This window comes from Poecilia reticulata, chromosome 22, assembly GCF_904066995.2.
Source record: "Poecilia reticulata chromosome 22, P_reticulata-male-v2, whole genome shotgun sequence".
NCBI classification, from domain to species: domain Eukaryota; kingdom Metazoa; phylum Chordata; class Actinopteri; order Cyprinodontiformes; family Poeciliidae; genus Poecilia; species Poecilia reticulata.
In genome coordinates, this window is record NC_088851.1 from 24,780,681 (window position 1) to 24,801,418 (window position 20,738).

A 20,738-nucleotide genomic window follows, 5' to 3' on the forward strand; every position below is an offset into this window, starting at 1 on the left:
CTGTTGATCAGCGATAGTAACTTTATTCGTGTAACCGCATCCATATGGTTCCAGTCTGGATGTGGAAACAGAAATCTGTGCAGACAGGAGGAGAAATAACAGCTGGAAACGAGTCGCCTCTCCCGGCGAACTTCTCTTCTTCTTCTTCGGTTGTTATATTTTGTATTATTTGAAGCCCTGCCTGCAGCAGGTTTAGCAGCTAATTAGGCTACAATGAGCTCCTGAAGCGGGGATCGAGCATGGCCGCAGACGTGGATAAAAGCGCCCCGGAGAGAGCGCGCAGCACCGGGCGCAGTGGGCAGAGGAGTCCGGGATGTGGAGCCTGGTTCCGCGGAGGGATGTGGACCCTGCTGGCGGTCTGCGCGGTTCCTCTGGCTGGTTTTGGGATAAAATACTACCAGAACTCCCAGCTACTCAGGCGTCATGTAAGATCCACTTCTGGGATTTACATCTCAGTTGCGTTTAATGACCTGGGATTAATCATAAAAATGTGATTTTTGTTATTTTTCCTGTTTTTCTGACATGTCGCCCCTAAAAGTCCCCTCAGCAGTTTTCTGGCCCCGCTGTGGTTTTATTGGGTGGGTAGGTCTGTCCGTCTGTCTGTCTGCCAGCTGCTAAAACATCACTAAGCCCGACGTCCACAGCAGTTTGGCTCCAAGTTGTTGTTGCGCCCCCTCCTCCTCAGCCTCCCTCCATTGTAGAGCTGCTGGCAGACACGCATCTCCTTCAGAAAGGCTGGTCAGACTGGAGATGATGTTTCCTCAGGCAGCTGCAAATTTCTGACTTTAAACTGAGAATTATAACTTTATTCCCCAAAGTTTCTGATCTTAATATTGGAATTCTGTGAAGAAAATCATTCAGTGGAAAAATTAAAGAGCAGAATTAACCTTGGAATTCTGACTTTTTTTCCTGAATTCTTACTTTCTTCTCCAAATTCTAAAGTTTTTTTCTAAATTTACTTTTTTCCCCATACTGAGACTTTTTTTCTCAGTATCCAGACTTTTTTCTTCAGAAAAAATAAAAATTTTAATTTGACTTTTATTGAAATTCTACGGAGCCCCTAAGGGGACATGGAGAAGAAAAAAAAGGAAAGAAATCCCGACTTATTATCTCGAGATCCCGAGAAACTAAGTCGAGATCTCGAGATCCCAACTTATTATCTCGAGATCCCGATTTATTATCTCGAGATCCCGAGTTATTATCTCGAAAGTCGGGATCTCGAGATAATAAGTCGGGATTTCTTCCCTTTTTTTTTTTTCTCCATGTCCCCTTAGGGGCTCCGTAGAATTCTGACTCTTTAGAATTTATCAGAAATCTGATTTTAATTTCAGAGATTTTCAGGGGGGAAATCCGGATTAAGATTAACATTATAGTTCTGACTATAATCTATGAAATGTGACATTTTCTCCAAATTCAGACTTTGATCTTGGATTTCTGACTTATTTTCTCTGAAATCTGACTTTTTTTCTCTGAATTATGATGATAATCTCAGGTTTCTATCGTCCTCAGCCATGAGAGAAAATCCCTGAAATTTGACGCGTTCCTCCGGAAAGTTTGCCGTCCTCCTGTCTCTTTCATTAGCCGATTGCTCCCAGATGCCCATCTGCATAAAAATCAGAATTCCCTCATTTTTTCAGTGGCTCTATTCTTCCTCCATAGAATACTGCTGAGTTTTTGAAAATAAATGTTTTTGTGCCTACACTCATGTGACTATTTGTGCCCTGGAGTATTTCAGTTCAGCTGATGTCATGGCTTGGTGTCCCAGTTTTTGGCTCAGGATTAGTGATCTTTAAATCGTTTTTATGTGAATAAATATCCGTGTTGCTCATCAGGAAGAGGCGGTTCAGACTCTGGGAGTCGAAGGCCTGTTCCTCTTCTCCTCCCTGGACACGGACCATGACCTCTACCTGAGTCCTGAGGAGTTCAGACCCATCGCAGAGAAGCTTACAGGTCAATCTTTTCACCTGTGTCCATTTTCATTTCTTAACCAGTCTTCAGTCTTTCTGTTTATCTACAATATTCAACCCGTTCCCTGTGATTCGTGACCTTAAAAGTGACCTATTATGCTTTCATGTAAAACCAACTGACCAAAACCTTGCTGGAGTTCTTCTTGGGGTTGCTAGGTAACAGGGCTGGACTTGGCTGGCGTTGCTAGGCAACTTCGCAGTGGAATGTGACTTAACAAACAGGAGGTTTTTGAAACGGCTTGTTTTCTGAACACCAAAAAGCATTAAATTATTGCCAAAAAAATTGATGGTTGGATTTTTATCAACTGTAAAAACCCAAATGAAAGTATGAAAACGTAAATTTTGCGTATTATGTCCCCTTTGGATATTATTTCTATCAGTCAAATCAAAACAGTTTTTTATTGGTACACTGCCAAATTACATCAATGTGAAAAGATGTTAATTTAATTAATTTCAAGAAATACTTATTGAATCCAGTTAGCTAGAATGATAATGATGCCAAAAAACATTAATTTATTGCCAAAAACGGCTGCTTGTTTTTTTTAAATACTTTGGCTGTTTTCAGAAGCAGAAGAGACCCAAATGAAAATGCACATTTTGCATAATAGATCAACTCTAAATATTGTTTTTGTCAGTCAAATCAAATCAGATTAATATACATTTCACATAAAATCTCAATAAAACACCTTCAGGTTTGTGGTTGTATTGAGTTTAGGGGATGTAAGTACTTTGCCAAGAAGCTGTAACTGTGTTTTCCTTGCAGGGATCACTGCGCCGGTGGATTTGGAAGAGGATGAGATCGACGACCCAAACGGAGAGACTCTGGTTCTGGAGGCCAGCATGAAGCCTCTGCTGCTGGACTCCATGACGAAAAGCCGCGACGGCTTTCTCGGGGTAAAACCCCCCACCAAAATTCAGTAAAACATCCAGAAGGTGCTGAAATGTACGAACCGGTATCGTTTCTGTGCAGGTTTCTCACAGCTCACTGAGTGGCCTCCGCTCCTGGACGCATCCCGCCATTCCCTCCTCCTCGTTCCCCGCCAGGCACTTCCGGGTGTTTCTGCCCCCAAAGGGCAAAACAGAGCCGGGAGACGCATGGTGGGTGATTCCCAGCGAACTCAACATCTTCACTGGCTACCTGCCCAACAATCGGTACCACCCTCCCACGCCAAAGGGCAAAGAGGTGATCCAGCGCTCCAGAACAGTCTGTTTGGGTTACTTTGGGTTTTGTTCTGATCCGGCGTTCTGGTTCTGCTGCAGGTTCTGATCCACTCCCTGCTGAGCATGTTCCACCAGCGGCCTTTCATCAAGTCGAGATTTGCACCGCAGGGAACCGTCGCCTGCATCCGAGCCAGCAGCGACTTTTACTACGACATCGTCTTCAGGTGAGGAAGCGAGCAGCTTCTGGCTTTCTGTTAGCAGCATAACGCCGTCAGGTTGTCAACGTCATGTGCTGAATCTTAATGTATGTCTGAGATATAAAAGAAAAAGGGATGCAGTGCTGGGCTGCACAGTGGCGCAGTTGGTAGAGCTGTTGCCTTGCAGCAAGAAGGTTCTGGGTTTGATTCCCGGCCTGGGGTCTTTCTGCATGGAGTCTCCATGTTCTCCCTGTGCATGGTGGGTTTTCTCCAGGTACTCCGGTTTCCTCCCACGGTCCAAAAACATGACTGTCAGGTTAATTGGCCTCTCCAAATTGCCCCTAGGTGTGAGTGTGTGTGTGCATGGTTGTGTGTCCTGTGTGTCTCTGTGTTGCCCTGCGACAGACTGGCGACCTGTCCAGGTGACCCCGCCTCTCGCCCGAAACGTTGGCTGGAGATGGGCACCAGCAACCCTCCCGACCCCACTGAGGGAAAAAGGGTGCAAGAAAATGGATGGATGGATGGATGGATGGATGGATGGATGGATGCAGTGCTTTGCTAGTAAATGTCCACACTGCGACAGCTCGATAACAAGGTCAGGAAAGAGTTTTAATTACAAAAAGTAGTGAGTGAAAGGTAAGTATATCAGCTATGATGACCTTTTGGTTCAGTTAACCAAAAAAAGGCGACGTACACACCGACTCTGACAGCAGGACTAAGTGTTAATCTCTTAGTTTAGAGAAATAATTTTTTGCATTGTGCAGAATTCTGGAACCTGAAACCTTAACACATAATTGTGTGGAATAAAAGGGAATAAATTAGACTTTTTGAAGTTTATAGTGAAACTCTGAACCTCACAAATCCATATTGATACGTCGCTCTTGCATTGAAACATTGAAATGTGTGTAATACAAGCTCAGACTCTCGTTGTGTTCATACCTGCAGGATTCACGCAGAGTTTCAGCTCAATGATGTTCCAAACTTTCCCTTCTGGTTCACCCCGGGTCAGTTCACCGGAAACATCGTCATCTCTAAAGACGCCTCCCACGTCCGTCACTTCCGCCTTTATGTACCCGGTAACAGGTAAAAGCTGCTGCTGGTTGCTCGGCCACGCCAGCGGTGTTTACATTAAATAAGAAATGTAACTAAAGTCACATGTGAATTGGCTTTGTCACGCGATAAGTCATTAAAAATCATGGCGGCGACCGATGTAAACAGTTACATTAAATTATATTAACAATTACCGTCATCTGTCAGAGGCATTAGCCTCGTCAACAGCTGGCGAGGAGACGTCGGCGTCAGTTACTGTAGCTGCGTTTCCGTTGACCAAATAATTTGATATTTCGAAAATAAATTCACTTAAATAAAACACGTAAATTTCGAAATAAATTGTATTATTTTTTGACGCAAGGAGGAGATGGATTTTGGCCGCATTGAAATAAATGTATTTCGCGAAACACGTTTTTCGCGTCATAAGAGTCACGTGATTAACAACCGGATGTCGGGATAAACATGTCGGTGCTGGCGCGAACCACGATGAAGAAGACGGCCGGAAGTGGTAGGAGGAAGATGGCGCGGCAAAAACAGACTTACTCAGGTGTGATTTTAATTGCGTTTCTAAGTTAATGGAAACACCGCAGTTATGGGTTTTTCCACATTTGCGCTCATTTGTAAAGGAAATGCAGCTAGTGTGAGGTGTCCTGCTGTGCCGCAGGTCTCTGAACGTGGACATGGAGTGGCTGTATGGCGCCAGCGAGAGCAGCAACATGGAGGTGGACATCGGTTACCTGCCACAGGTATGAATAAACGTTTACTCCCGCATGCAGGAGTCATTAAATCACTTCTTGCTCTGTAACAATAGAAAATACTGTCTAATCTCTTAGAGTTATTTCCTGTTTTTTTCTGCTGAGCTGAGTAGATAAAAGTTTTCATTGTCTAAGTTAACCTGGCTACTTTTTAAAATTTAATTCAGACCACAAACAAGAAACTGTTTTTATCTCCATTTTTTCTTTAGTTTAATTTTTATTGAAACTATTTATAGCAAGTATTTCAAGTTTCCTCCAGTCACCAAAGATCAACCTGCTGTCCCCTCAACACATCAACAAAATCAAACTTAATTGATAGAAATTAACTTTTTGTATTCTTATGAAGCTAATTTTTTTAGCATATTTGACACACATTTGTTTGATTAATATTGAGTCTGTTATGAAATTATGTTATGAATAAATTTTTTCTCAGAATTTTGACCTTAAACCAAAAATTCTAATTCTGTCAATGTGTCAAAATCCAAATAAATGACCAAATATTTTTGGGTATAATGTTTTTAGACCTCACATTGTTTCTTCTAAGGGTTTGTAAACCTGCACTTTCCACACTTCACATTTTGAGAACAAGTTGGATTTCTGAGAAAAACACCAGAATTCTGAGATTAATTTGGAATTTTGAGGAAAAAAGTTGAGTTTTTGAGAAGGCAGAAGAAAAATGTCAGAAATTAAATTCGGAATTCTGAGTTTAACGTCACAATTTTGAGAAAAAGTTGGATTCTGAGATTAAAGTCAGAATTTTTCGATGGCCCTAATTTTGCTCTGTACTAAAGTAACCAGCTTATTGTAATTTTTTGATTCTTGCTCTTTCCCCCCTGCAGATCTGAGTATAGATATGAAAAACGGTTGAAGTCAGGGTATTTTAACAGCCCTGTTTAGATCCACTGTAGTTCAGCGTCAGTAGAAAACTGTTTTGTTTGCAGTTGGAACTGCGGTCTATAGGACCGTCCACTCCCTCTGTCATTGTGGACGAGGATGGAAACGTCATCGACAGCCGAGACGGACGCAGCGAACCGATCCAGTTTGTCTTTGAGGAAATTCGCTGGACCTCGGCGATCAGTCAGGAGGAAGCTTCCCACCGCCTGGAGGTCACTTTCTACCCGTTTAAGAAGGTAAACGTCCATTAGAGAGGCTGAACGGTCAGTAGGTGGCAGCAGTGGGTTGTTGTTGACTGCTATGTGTTTGCAGGTCCCCTACTTGCCTTTTGCAGAGGCTTTTGAGCGAGCCGAGTCGGAGAAGAAGCTGGTCCATTCGATTCTGCTCTGGGGAGCTTTAGATGATCAGTCCTGCTGAGGTGATGTCACTAATGAGGAGCTAATTTTACAGGATTAGCAGCTACAGCCATCCAGCTTTAATGATAACTGCCAATGAGAGAGGAATTTTCACCCACACTTTCCAGCAAGGACAGCTAATGCTAAAACACAGAGTTAGCGCACATGTTGGCGCCCAACCTGAAGGCTCTAATCACAAACATTTGTTCTGCTGACGTTCAGGTGCTAACTTTAACCATGTTAACGTTGGCTCACACAACCCAGTGGCTATAATCATAAATATTAGTTCTGCTAATGCTAAAGAGCTACACCAACATGGTATCTAGTGGAAGCTAATGCTAAAGTGCTAACTTTGACCATGTTAAAGTTGGTGCACAACCTTAAAGTTCTAATCATGAACTTTAAAATGCTAGTTCTCTTAGCAGAACTAGCATTTTTTCTGCTAGTTCTGCTAAGAGTGAAGTGTTACGTCACCACGTTATTTAGCTGAAGCTAGTTCTTAAGCAGTATTTTTAACCATGCTAAACTTAGCATCTTTTACTCGTGGTTTCAGTTTTATAGCTGTTGAGCTAGCTATTCTTAATTTTTACCTAACTGACCACCGAAGGGCTTTGGTCAGAAAACCTGCAAAGCTAAAGCGGTTAGCTAAAAATTAGCTCCGCTATTAGCACATTAGCAGAATTATACCCACCACTGGTCAGACAGGTTGATGTTATTTCTTGATTCTACAGGTTTTTCTACCTTTTTCACCTTCACCTTTTAAATCTCTGCAGGTTCGGGGCGAACTCTCCGGGAGACGGTCCTGGAAAGTTCGCCCGTCCTCGCTCTGCTCAACCAGAGCTTCATCAGCAGCTGGTCTCTGGTCAAAGAGCTGGAGAACATGCAGGTGAGCCCCCAGTGGAGAACCAGTGAAACCACTTGGCTGCTCTGCAGCCACACAACTGCTCTGTTTGTTTCCGTTTCAGGCTGACGAGCAGAACCCTGCGCTGAGCGAAAAGGCCCAGTTACACCTGGAGAAGTACAGCTTCCCAGTGGAGATGTTGGTGGCTTTGCCCAATGGAACCATTGTAAATATCGAGTCAACTGATTTGGTTTCTCTGCATTTATTTTATTAGAAAGTAGATTTTATTGTAAATGTAATGTTTCATTACAAATTACTTGCAATGGCTTTTACTTGCATTTTTCTGATAGTTGTGCACTAATGGGCTACTTCCCTTTGGGGATCAATACAGTATATTATATTCTTTATTCGACTCGTGTAAGAATGTTAAGTTAGTAAGTGCATGTTGGGAGAATCTGCAGCAGGTTGCATGCGTTCAGTGCTATAAATAACCTTGAGAATGATAATTGTTCATTGTTCTGTAACCAAACTGCCCTGAACTATTTTTGCTTTGGACTCTTGGTATTAGTTTGTTGTTCAGGGACATGCAGCCTCCTTTCCTGATGAGATAAGAACGGAAATGTCTTTCTTGTGAATCCCTCAGGTCCACCACATCAACGCCAACTACTTCCTCGACCAAACAGCAATGAAACCAGAGGACGAAGGGGCAACTTTCAGCTTTTCTGGGGGGTTTGAGGACCCCTCCACATCCACGTACATCAACTTCCTGCAGGAGGGCCTGGAGAAAGCAAAGGACTACATAACCCAGTAATAACGGTGTATTTCACAGCAACTGGCACCGTCGAGCATTTTGTGAAGATTTCTCCTCTGTCAGCAGCAGAAAAAGGTTTTTTTCTAATTTTTTCTGCTTAGTTTTTATTAAATACTTTTTGTGGTAAAATTAGGGCTGCAAATTCAGAAATATATCATTTATTCTGACATGGGGCTCGACAGTAATCAATAACACATTTCTGAATGGCCTGTTTTAAAACGTTTTTCATATATAAGGCGCATAGAATAGACGCTTTAGTTTGGGTTGCTAATTTGTTCCGTACTCTATTATTACACATCTACATTTGTAAAGAAATGGTCCCCAGTACTTTATCTAGTAGTCTGCCCCAGTCATTTCACTCATGGTGTTGTGATATTGTGCCCAACTGCATTCTGGGTAACGCAGACCAACCGACATGCTGCTGCCGCAGTCTCTGTCTCTCTTCCCCCTTGGCTTTAAATGCATTATCAAACTTTATTAACAAACAAGCGTTCTGACAACTATCCCAGCATGCACCGCGCACTTCTTTTTCTTCTACAGGCGAAAATGAAGTCGGCAGCTGCTTACCGTAGCTGCTAGACCTGTTGTGGCTCAACATTGGTCCATATGTAAGGAGCACCGGGTTATAAGGAGCACTGTCGGCTTTTGAGGAAATTTACGTTTTTTAGGTGCCTTATAGTGCAGAAAATACGGTAATTACTTAATTAGTTCACAATTATTTCAGAAATTAATTGCATTTAATTCGATTAATCAATCCGATCAATTAATCAGTGTAATCTAGTTGGCAATTAATCATATTCTAAATTAGTTGATTATTTCATAGATTGATTAATCACGATTAATCGTTTCAGCCCTAGTTAAAATAACCTTTGTGGGTCTTTCTCGTGTTGAAGCGTCTTCGCGTCCAGAGCTGCTCCGGCCGCGTTTCGTGCATTTTGTGACGTCGTCGCCTGAAAGCTGTCCGAGCCGGGCGGCGCCTGATGTTGTTGCCGATGCGGCTGGAGGAGCAAAACAGTCAAACTCTGGCACATAAAATATAGATTGTTTTTTCATTCGTTGTATTAAAAATGTAAAGAAATGTGCAGATATTAATGTGATCAGACCAAAGAGCATTGTTTCACGTTTATTCCACTTGCTTCATATTTACAGGAGACAAAACTGATGTTTTAACCGTAAAGATGTTTTGGGTATAGAGCCTGTTTTACTGTATTAGACAAGAAACTTTCTGTTTTCATCTCATGCCTCAGCTATGTGATTAATTTACATTCGAGTATAAAACAAGTTGGTTACTACAAACCTTCCAGTTTCCTGTACAAAGCCTTTTGGAGAAACAACAGTTATTCCCTGAACTATTAGTGCCATTTTTTCATAATAAATACACGTTTTTCTGTACAAATGAGTCCATTTTTCTCCTTAACAATCTAAAAAACAGTTCTGGTCATAAGCGTTAAAGGAGGAGAAGTCAAATATCCATCCAGATTTACAGATGGCTGCAGAAGTGTGGTTTCTCTGGAGCCGGATAAGAAATGTCTGACCAAATATAAGGAGGCAGAGTTTTGATGACTGCACAGTGGCGCAGTTTTAGAGCTGTTGCCTTGCAGCAAGAAGGCTCTGGGTTCGATTCCCGCCCCGGTCTTTCTGCATGGAGTCTCCATGTTCTCCCTGTGCATGGTGGGTTTTCTCCAGGTACTCCGGTTTCCTCCCACAGTCCAAAAACATGACTGTCAGGTTAATTGGCCTCTCCAAATTGTCCCTAGGTGTGAGTGTGCGCATGGTTGTGTGTCCTGTGTGTCTCTGTGTTGCCCTGCGACAGACTGGCGACCTGTCCAGGGTGACCCCGCCTCTCGCCCGAAACGTTGGCTGGAGAGGCACCAGCACCTCCCGACCCCACTGAGGGGACAAGGGTGCAAGAAAATGGATGGATGGATGGATGGAGTTTTGATTAGAGAAAATTACCAATAAATTCAAAGCTGTGAATCGAGTTTTGCCTTTAAAACCCAATTGTTTCATATGATTGCGACAGCTTTAGGGCCACGCTAAGAAAATAAAAATATGAGGGTCAAGTCTTGTAATTTGTTTCCAACGGCCTTTAATAATGAGCGTAAAATAATAAAATAATACAAGAATAAAGTTGCAATATAAAACAGTCATGATTGGTCTTGAATTATTTTGAGTTCATTTTTGTAATACTTCATTCTCATGCAAAGACTTTATTCATAGTTTGAATAGATGAATTGTTAAACGATTGAAATAATAAACTAATTTAGTAGTTATTTACTCATAGTATTGATAATAAAGCCATAGTACTGCAACTTTATTCTCCTAAATTAATCTTTTAGTTTTTATTTTGTTAGTATGGCCGTAATATTTCATTGTATTTAATCACTCCAACTTAAACAAATCATAGTTTGTAGGTGTCGTTAAACCCCAGATCAAAATGGCGTCTGCGCAGGTGATGACGAGTCAAAGCAAACGTTTTACCAGATCCAGGAAACAACCTTTCGAATTCACATTGTGCAGATTTCCACGGATTAATCCACTGAATGAGGTGAGCCAGGTAGAGCGGTCAGAGTCTTGAGCAGCAGTGATGACGCTCGTCCCGTTTCTACGCCGTTTTACCGTGGAACAGAAAAAACGCATCGTCTCCGTTCCAGCTGGACGAAAAACCGCAGACATGGTGATGAAGAGCGGATGAACTCCTCAGATCTCGTACGTATTTTAACATTAGTCATGCAGGATTGTATTCACACGTATTAATGTCCAATTATAAAACAATTTGAGGATGCTAATTTACAGTAAGAGCACTCAGTTTGGCTGAGGACAGTCTGGTAATATACGTCTATATAGACGTGATCTACATAGACGAGTTTCTTCTTCTGGGCAATTAGCCGTGTCCTCAGCTGAACGTCCACACCTCCAGCTCCATGATGCGGAAATCGTCGGTTTCAGAGAGGCAGCAGTTGTTGAAGGTGTAGCAGGGACTGCTGCGGCCCAGATACAGGTTCTCATCGACCCACAGCCCGAAGTGACCACTGGGGGGAGATAGAGAGCAGCAGCAGTGGAACGATTAATCACGATTAATCACTACTGAAATTATGCTAACCAAGTAATCACAATTAGTACAACAATTATTTGATTAATCAGAATTTACTGAGTTTTCAAATAATTGTCAACTAATTTAGTAAAGATTAATTATGACTAATTAAAAATAGTAAATCCGTTAATCATGATTAATCAATTATTAAAATAATTATCAATTTATTTAGTATTGATTAATCATGATAAAGCGATTTACATTTTATTATTAAAATAAAAGTAATTTAGTAATCAGTTAATCATTAATCAATTACTGAACTAAACTAATTTAATAAGTCATTACGATCACAATTAATCATGATTAATCGATTATCAAAATAATCGTCAACTAACTTAGTAATTGATTAATCAAAATTAAAAATGATGAATCAAGACTAATCAATTCTTGAAATAAATGTCAAATAATTTAGTAATCAATTAATCATGATTAATCACTAATTGATTTGATATAACTGTCTAATACAGTTATTGATTAATTGCTAACATCTATATACAGACTCAAGATCAACAGAACAGCAAACTGAGCATCCAAAGATACTTATTTTCTATATATTTCTTTTATTAGAAGGTATATTTTATTGTAAATTAAAATTTTCAACACAAGTTGCCACATATTCTAAAATGTTAATTTTCTTATTAAAAAAGTAACTGAATTATTTACATCTTTTTATGTATTTCTGATATTGTATTTAAAAAATGGCTGAGGTGGTAAATGAAAAACCTGCAGAATGTCCCGACTTTTCTGCCAAGCAGCCTAAATGTCCCACATGTGGGACTAATAAAGGATTATCTCGTCCTAAAACAGACGAAACGCAAAGCTGAAAACATTTTTACCTTCCGCCGCCAACAGCGAAGCAGTCCAAGTCTCCTTTAATGAAGAAGGAGTTTTCTCCTGTCCACCTGAAGCTCTGAAACATTTTAAATATCCAAAATAAATAAACAGCAAAACAAACAACATGAATTATTAAATCTCTGTAAATGAGACCAAACCAAGACTCTGCTAACTTTTATCATCCAGTTTTTTGGAAGAACAACAAAAAAAAATCATGCAAACGGGAATTAATTAAACGATTAATTAATGTAATGCCTAATTGGACAGCAGATGCATTGTTTTCAGAGCTGGAACAGCCTGGCTCATTTTCAGCTGCTTTGATGGACTGGAGAAAATAAAATGAGAAGAAGACAATTAGAAAAAAAGTAAAAAAGAATGGAGTTAAATGAGGGGCTGCACAGTGGTGCAGTTGGTAGAGCTGTTGCCTTGCAGCAAGAAGGTTCTGGGTTCGATTCCCGGCCCCGGTCTTTCTGCATGGAGTTTGCATGTTCTCCCTGTGCATGGTGGGTTTTCTCCAGGTACTCCGGTTTCCTCCCACAGTCCAAAAACATGACTGTCAGGTTAATTGGCCTCTCCAAATTGTCCCTAGGTGTGAGTGTGTGTGTGCATGGTTGTGTGTCTCTGTGTTGCCCTGCAACAGACTGGCAACCTGTCCAGGGTGACCCCACCCCTCGCCCGGAATGTTAGCTGGAGAGGAACCAGCAACCCTCCTGACCCCACTGGGGGACAAGGGTGTAAAGAAAATGGATGGATTTAAATGAACATTTGATACATTTCCCCAGATGAAAACAGTGACAACACATGAAACATTTAAAAACTAACTTTAAAAAACTATAAAAACGGTTTAATGATATAAGATTTTTTTTTAAAAAGGCAGTTATTTTAGTTTTGCAGGGCATCTTAATACAGTGGGTTTTTTAACTGGGGCCACCAGGGGGCGCTGTGGGGAGTAGAAATAGAAAAATGGAAAAAAAGAATAAAATACATTTAAATAAAGTAACTTATTTAAATCCAACTGAAATGGCTGACAAGAAAAAAATGGATGTGATTAATATGAAATATATATATTTTTATAATTATATTATTGTAAGAGCCATAAAGCAGGAAAGATAGAATGTGGAAAAGTAAATTTTATAGTTGCAGTTTATATTTTATATAATTCTTAATTCATCTTATGTAGTTTTAGTTCTAAGAAAATTATTGATATGAAAAATGCTTGACGCTCCCTTGTAGTGACGTAATGGAGAACGTGCAGTGCCATATTAGACAGAGCTGTACGAGAACATATAGTTTTCTTAACGTCCGTGCAAATGACTTGTAACCTCTTTATTTTTAAGTAAAGATCTAAACTCGTCATGTCGTGCGAGTGAAGTTATTGTGTCTGCAGCTCTGAGTGGTTTCTTTTAAAACACCGAAGAAAGAGTGCCACTACAATTATAAAAAAAATACATTTTTATAATACAAAAAAATTATGTTATAAAATACAATAGTTGTAATATATTAAGTGATAATAAAGTTTAATGCTCTTTGGTAACTAAGTTATAATGAATTATCTCACAATTGGTGCCATTTTGGAAAAGTTTTCCCTTAATAATGAGATGAAAAGCTGGAGTTTGTTCCAGTTAGCTTCTCTTTTATTAGCTTACCTTAAAACGAGGATGCAGCATGAACAGGAAGGTTTCTCCAGTGCCGTAAAACGTCTCACTGGGTCTCAGAGGATCAGACAGGAAGGCCCCAAAAAGCTGATGGATTAGTTCACAATCGATCAAAAACAGCCGACGGCGCCACATTTATAGTTTCTGTCACAGTTTTTACCTCATCCAGAGCATCTTTTATGACAATCAGCACAGGAGAGTCGGTGCTGCTGAGCTTCCTGTAGAGGGACTTGAGGCTGGCGCCGTGCCGGGACGTGCTGTAAGCGAGCTGCCAGGCGCGGCCCACCGTCCTGGCAGGAAGCTCCTTACACAGCTGCCAAAAACACACTTACCACTTAAAACCAACAACTTCAGGGATTTTATGCAACAGATCAACAGCCTGTGGAACATTAAAACTTATAAATGTTTTTTTTTTCAGGTTGAATAAGAAAAACAAATTGTAAATGTTTTATTTGACCTCATTTAGTTGAACTTAATCCTCAACGTTTGTTTACACAAGCCAGAAAAAGTTTAATTATTACAAACCTTGACTGTATGTCCCACATAAACTTTACAAAGTTAACATTTACAGTGTGAAATATTTATCTGGTTGAGTTCCTAAAACGAGTTGATCTGCAGATAATTAATCAATAAGTGAAGAATGATTAATTGATTATTGAAATAATCAGCAACTAATTTAGTAATCGATTAATCATAGAATAATTAAATCATTTGTTTATTTGCATTTTATTAATGTTTTTCTAATATTGATAAAAAAAATCTGAACATTTTTAGTCTGATTAATTGTCAGAATAACCAATAGACTAATCGATTAGTAAATAATTGTTAGTCGGAGCCTAACATAATCATTACTTCTCTGAAATTTCTACATTTTAAAGAGAAATAAGAGAAACGCAGCATCAGCTAAACCTTTAAATCGAGTCTGTGCTTCAACAGTCAGATCAAATAACAGAGCATTGCTCACCGACGCCTGAAACGATTAATCGGCCTAATCACGATTAATTGATTATTGAAATAATTGTCAGTTACTTCATTTGTTGATTAATTGTGAGCTGAAGTAGGACAGACTCCAAAAAGGCCATTTGCTGAAAGAACAACACAGTCAGAGCACAAAATCAGCCAAAGCTGTACAAAAATGTATACATTTAAGTTAAAAAGACGTCGTACTAAAGATGTTCCTTACTGGTAGAGGAATTAAATCATTTGTTTATTTGCATTTCATGAATGTATTTCCAATATTATACAGCAGTGGTCCCCAAACTACGGCCCACGGGTCGGATTCGGCCCGCCTCCACATTTGGTCCGGCCCCCTGAACAATACCAGAGAGCAGGGGTGGAGCTATGGGGGGGGCTGGAGGTGCCAGGGAGGGAGGAATGGTTTCAAGTCGCTTAAATGTCTGATTATAGATGGAAAAAGTGCGCCCTCACCTGTTGAGAAAGGTGTATTTAATGTTAAAGTCAACAGTTTCAGTTTTGTTTCATTTTTTCATATATTGTATTTTCCGGTTTATATGTGGATTTTTCTTCAACCACCAGGGGGCTCTGTAGCAGGAAGTGTGTCCTGTAAACTGTGGGTGTTTTGTCTTGCATGGCGCATTGCTGCCATCTGTTGGACTTTTAGGGAACTGCTTGACTTTTATGTTATTTAATCAGTACGGTTGTTTGCTAGCGGTAGAGCAGATGAACACACGTGTTTGTTATGAACGCCGCATTCCAGGTCGAATTCTTTGAAACATTGCCTGTAAGTAGCAGCTTATACTTCAAAACGAGCCTTTATGTTAACATATGAGGAATTTATATGTTAAAATTACTTTCCCTCACTGGAATATATACTAGTCAGTCCCAGTGACCGTTTCACTAACGGTTTTTGCCCATGTGCTTTCTGGGTAAGAATCAATCGAGGAACCCTCCCCCCCTCCCCCACCTCAACAATTCCCAGCAGCGCAGGTGATAAACGTGTAACACTTTTTCTGTTACAAACTAACTCCGGCCCCCCACCAGAGAAGGGAAAGTTATGTGGCCCTCACAGGAAAAAGTTTGGTTACCCCTGTTATACAGAATTACCAATAGATTAATCGATTAGTCGTTAGTCGCTCATGTAATCATAATTTCACTGAAAGGGTTTAAAGTGAATTAAAAGCAACAAAGCAGTAATTAGACCTTTGAGCTCCACTAAGTCGAGGCTTTTCAAAGTGCATGTGTGCTTTGTGTCAACAGTGGGATCACATGGCGGAGCGTCGCTCACCTCTCTGACATGTGAAACCTGCAGAACGCGGCTGTTCTCCACGACGTTGCCGACCCCTTCGGGTTCCCTGTCGATCATCAGCTTGTCTTTATTCTCCTCCATCAACACCATCTCCAAAGAAGAAACGCAGACGCTATATTAGCTCCTCTGGTTTTAATCCACAGGTAGGAAAGGGTCCCGCTCACCTCCCAGTCGTCTCCGGAGCCGCGCAGCATCTGAAACATCTCTTCGTCCTCCTCTGCGCTGTCCTCTATGAGGACGAACTCTTCTTCATCGTGGTCTGCCTCCTCCTCCCCGTCCAGGAGACGCAGGTCTGGCCGGCGAAGCTGCAGGAAGGAGCGCAGCTCGTCGGAGCTGCAGGGGGAGCAGGATGAGTCAGGATAACTGGGATGACAAACAACAGCGACAGCTGCAGCAGAAAGGAGACGCTGCTGCGAGGAAGACAGCATTTAATATCAGCTCTGCTTTTCCTGAGCTTCTCTCTTATTTAACGAGGAAAAAGTAGCAAATCTGCATGTTAAAGAGTTAGAAAGTCACCTGTTAACAAGTGGTGACTTTAAATGAGTTGGAGTCATTAATTTACTTTAGTAAAAACAGCAGAGATACAATGCAAACAAAAAACAAAAGCAGAACAAATAAATCTGACAAAATCTATTTGTGTCAAAAGTTTCTTTCAACATTAACCATCAGTTGTTTTTATAGACCAGTTGCAGCGTGACGTCACATGGATCCCACCCCCATTTCCTGCTGGAGGGCAAAAACTGCCAGCTAATGATGACTTGCATTGGTTTTAGCTGTTAAGTTATCAACATATGCGCTAAATTTTAAATGTACGCCTGATATATAAAATAAAAGGGACACAGAGCTTTGCTACGACAACTAGATAATAAGGTCAGGAAAAAGTTTTAATTAGGAGAAAAGAATAGTGAGGGAAGTAGTTCAGCTATGCTAGCTTGACTTTGACAACCTTACAAAATAAACATTCAACCCACACCAATCAGAAGGTGAGAGTTTAGCACTTATGCTAACCGAAAGTGAGAAATATTGAGTAACTTTTAGAAAAGTCAGTATTTCTTTACATATTTTGTAGTATTGTGTGTGGGTTTTGCTGTAGGTATTGTTTTTCCTTTCTGTACCTTTCTTGTGTCAGAGCGAGCCAGGTGTCCCTCCTGGGTAAAGTTTTAGTTGAGCTCTTCTTCTTCCCCGCAGGCGACTGAACCCGCAGTCGCACGAACATCAAACCCCCCAGACTTCCCGCCGACGGCCTTCGAGGAGCTGGAAGGCAAACAGACGTCCAGAGCAAGACGGTTTCCCCGCCAGCAGTTAGACCCAGATGGAAAATAGTTATTTTTAACAAGGGCAAAATTCTGATAAATTAAAATAGTAAACTTTTTTAAAGAAAGAGTGACACAAATCCTGGTCTAGTTGGTTAGAATACAGTAAACATTTCTAACTTTGGGATGTGTGATGATTTACACATCAGTATTATATAAAGACCAAACCTATCCTAATAAAGAAAATATAACATAGGGGGTTGCAACAATGGCTCTGATTTGAAAAGCAGAGTCCTCCTGTATGGAGCTAAATTGGAGCAACAAATTTGAAGAAAAAAAAAAAAGAAAAAAAGTTGAAACTGAAAATGAAAAATGTTTTGAAACAGAAAATAACAAATTTGAAAGTGGATAAAAAGTCCAACTCTACTTTTCAGATTCAAAAGTGTTTTTTTTTATTATTTAAATGATTTTTTTCAGTTTCAATATAATTTTCTGTTAAGTTTTTCTTTTATGAATTATGTTTTTTTTTTCTTTTCCTTATGGCCCCAATTTAGCTCCATACTCCTGCACAACTTACAAGAATGCAGGAAATAGTTTCCGATTGGAAAGTCAACAACAAAGCACTTGTCTTTTCGTAAAACCAGCTGACCAAATGTTCTTGAACTCCAAGGTAACGGGCGGAACTCTGCTTGGGTTGCCAGGCAACGGGTGGAACTCTGCTGGCGTTGCCAGGCAACAGACTGGGATTCCCTGGGGTTACCAGGGAACCCCAGTTCCCTGTCCCTTTTATCTTATATATATAACTGGACCGCTCATTTCCTGCTGATTTGTGATGTTACATTTGAGAAGTTTTTGATAATTTCAAAAAAAGCTGAGTTTATTGTTGAGTTTCGTAGTGTTAGTTTTAAAACGCCATGTCATCCAGCCTCACCTTCAGCCTGACTCTTCTCTGAGGATTTCTCCGTGTCCTCTGGTCCGCCGCAGCAGAAAGTGGCGGCGCTGCTCAGGACGGCCAGGCCGCCCACAGGTTCCTCGTTCAGCACCCTGAGCGAGCTGCCGTCCAGCCCCCCGTCCACATCGTCCGTGTCTCTGCCGTCCGCCTCGTCCTGCTGGGGAACCTGGTTGGTGAGGCTCAGGGTGGGACTGGGCAGCAGCGACGGAGCCGCAGAAACCAGCGCCGGTGGGGAATCCTCCGGCTTTTTGCCTCCATGACTCTTAGTGGATTTGAGCTTCTGGAATATGTTCTTTGGTTTTCCTCTCCTTCTGCAATGAAAACAACAAAATCAGCTATTTTAGCTTTTTCTTTGAACTAAGGAGGCGCGTTATCAATTAATAACTGAATGTAAAGATGGCTGAGCTCATCGATCAACCAGTTTTCTCTTGTAACAAGAAGATCAACCATCTTTTCACAACATAATTTTTTTATAAAATGCTGAATAAAAAAGTAGTTAAATTTAAATATTATTTTATCAGGTGAATTATATGATGGTGTATTTGGGACATTGCAGATAGAAAAAAAAGATTAATCTCAGATATTTTCTAGAATAACCAAAAATTTATGAGTTTGAATAGTTGAAAATTGGCTAGAAAATGTTCTAGAAAAAGAGGAAATCTCTGAGTTTTAAAAGTACAATTTTGACTTTTGAAACTCTTTTCTAACCCTAATTCTTTATTTCAAAATATTTCCTAGATTAACTTAAAAATTTCTGAGTTTTTTCTTGCAAATTTAGATACTTGGAACTAAGTAACTTGTTTTGTTGGAAATTTACTCCATTTTCCCATCTACAATAGCCCTAATACGCCGTTGTAGTATAAATACTGACCAAATAAACAGAAAGTTGTTATTTTCTCACAACCTCTTAGGTTTTTGAATAGAACAATAAAAGAGGAAAATAAACTATGAAACACTTAATTCCTCATGAACAGAGAAGTAGCCTGCAGTTGCTCTTGACCGAAGGTTAAAACTTCGCTAAATGAGGTGCATTAACTCACGACAGCTCTCAAAATAACCTGGCTTATTGGCATTATGGGTTTTTATCCCCATAATGTTACTTAAAGACCTTGTCGGGTCTTCATATTTCAAAACAGAACCGCATAAAGTGCATTTTACATACGAAACCGGACTCTGGACCGTTTCTCTCCTGCTGTATAGCCGCCATCTTTGTGTCTTCGTATTTAAAAAGGGTGACCAGCTACGCCCTCTGCTGGATTGCGACAGAACTACAACTCTTAAAGTACATTATACGCCGTGTTCTAAATTATTATGCAAGTGGTTATTTTCTCAGATTTTCCTTAATGGTCAGTATAATTTTCATACTATACTGAACTATTACAGTATAAATCAAATTTTACTGAACAAATGATGAGAACAGTATTTTTTCAAAAATAAAAAACTCAAAATGCACTGTTCCAAGTTATTATGTACGGCATAATTTCTAAACATTTCATGGATTATAAAGAACTGCAAACTGTCACTCTTCAAATGTGCAGCATTAAGTGGTCACAGGTACTAAAATCAAAAGCTCTTTAACATAGGACCCTTCTTTATATCACCTGCACATCCATTCAACTTGTGAGTTTGTGGATAGTTTCTGCTTGAATGTCCTTGCAGGATGTTAGAAAACCTTCCCAGAGCTGCTGTTTGATATGAACCCAGGTATGAAATTAATTACAGTGATTTAAAGATCCCTGAGACACAATACCATCTATAAATTTAATAGCACAACAAAAAATTTTATTTTTATGACACTTAAGTCCAATTTGCATAATAATGTGGAACACGGTGTAGTTAGTCGACTGGAACTAATTTTAATCTAATAAACCATTAAACTGGAACCTGTTTGTCTCATTTGTGAAACAGCACCGACCTTTGCTGGGAGGCGCTGAAGTGAATGTGTGAAACGTCAGAGAAGAAGGAGACGGACGCCAAACTGTCAACAGCGCAAGACAGAAGGTAATCCTCGAAGCCGTGCTCCATCACCAGCGGATGGGTTTTGGACGGGTCGAAGAAGATTTTAGTGGGCGTCACCACCAGGATACCAGAAACCACACCCTGGCAGAGACAGACGGAGACGGGATTTCAGACGTCCACGGAGCTGAAATCAGAGTTCATATGTTGTCGTTCCTCACCTTTCCGTCGGTGATGTAACGGCAGAACAGTTTGAGATACAACATGGCGGCCGGGCGCTCGCCCTGGCAGCACTCCGGAGGGAGAGCCAGAAGGCAGAGGCGCCCATCTGGCAGCGGCACCGCCTCCACATCCTGCCAGCAGCACAGTCACATGAACAGGCTTATTTTACAGCGTGGACTAAACCAAAACAAGATGATCTTCTTGATCTTAAGATAGAAGAATCCGTCTGTTTGTTTTTTATTGATTTATAGCTTCTGTACAGGGCAGACACAAGCCTTTTGGGGGCCTAGGCTGGTTTTCGTTTGGGGCCCCAATGCCAACATTGCTAAGCTACTCTTTGTGGTAACATATCACATCATTAGCGTCATTTGTTATTAGCTTACATCACACCAGTATTATTATGGCTGTTGATTTTAACCTTACAGGAGTAAAAAA

At 40.5% G+C, this 20,738-nt stretch overlaps 2 protein-coding genes across 4 annotated transcripts in view; one reads left to right on the forward strand and one right to left on the reverse strand.

Annotated features, from left to right (window-relative positions):
* Positions 1-9,467, forward strand: selenon (selenoprotein N). The gene is made up of 12 exons (XM_008399897.3): positions 1-425; positions 1,833-1,950; positions 2,731-2,861; positions 2,938-3,150; positions 3,228-3,352; positions 4,271-4,408; positions 5,040-5,121; positions 6,072-6,260; positions 6,337-6,442; positions 7,193-7,305; positions 7,385-7,486; positions 7,904-9,467. Exons 1-12 carry the CDS (start codon positions 240-242, stop codon positions 8,069-8,071), a joined length of 1,671 nt encoding a protein of 556 aa, XP_008398119.2. The 5' UTR covers positions 1-239; the 3' UTR covers positions 8,072-9,467.
* LOC103458822 (oxidation resistance protein 1) overlaps positions 9,182-20,738 on the reverse strand; it is a 23,250-nt gene continuing 11,693 nt past the window's right edge. For all 3 annotated transcript variants that reach the window (XM_008399899.3, XM_008399898.3, XM_008399900.3), the window contains 10 exons: positions 20,303-20,434; positions 20,041-20,225; positions 18,105-18,436; positions 17,036-17,174; positions 16,085-16,253; positions 15,900-16,010; positions 13,815-13,967; positions 13,646-13,741; positions 12,002-12,075; positions 9,182-11,103 (listed from right to left, as the gene is read on the reverse strand). In XM_008399899.3, coding sequence (XP_008398121.1) covers positions 10,968-11,103; positions 12,002-12,075; positions 13,646-13,741; positions 13,815-13,967; positions 15,900-16,010; positions 16,085-16,253; positions 17,036-17,174; positions 18,105-18,436; positions 20,041-20,225; positions 20,303-20,434 — 1,527 coding nt within the window. In that variant the 3' untranslated portion in view covers positions 9,182-10,967. The remainder of the gene's footprint in view (positions 11,104-12,001; positions 12,076-13,645; positions 13,742-13,814; positions 13,968-15,899; positions 16,011-16,084; positions 16,254-17,035; positions 17,175-18,104; positions 18,437-20,040; positions 20,226-20,302; positions 20,435-20,738) is intronic.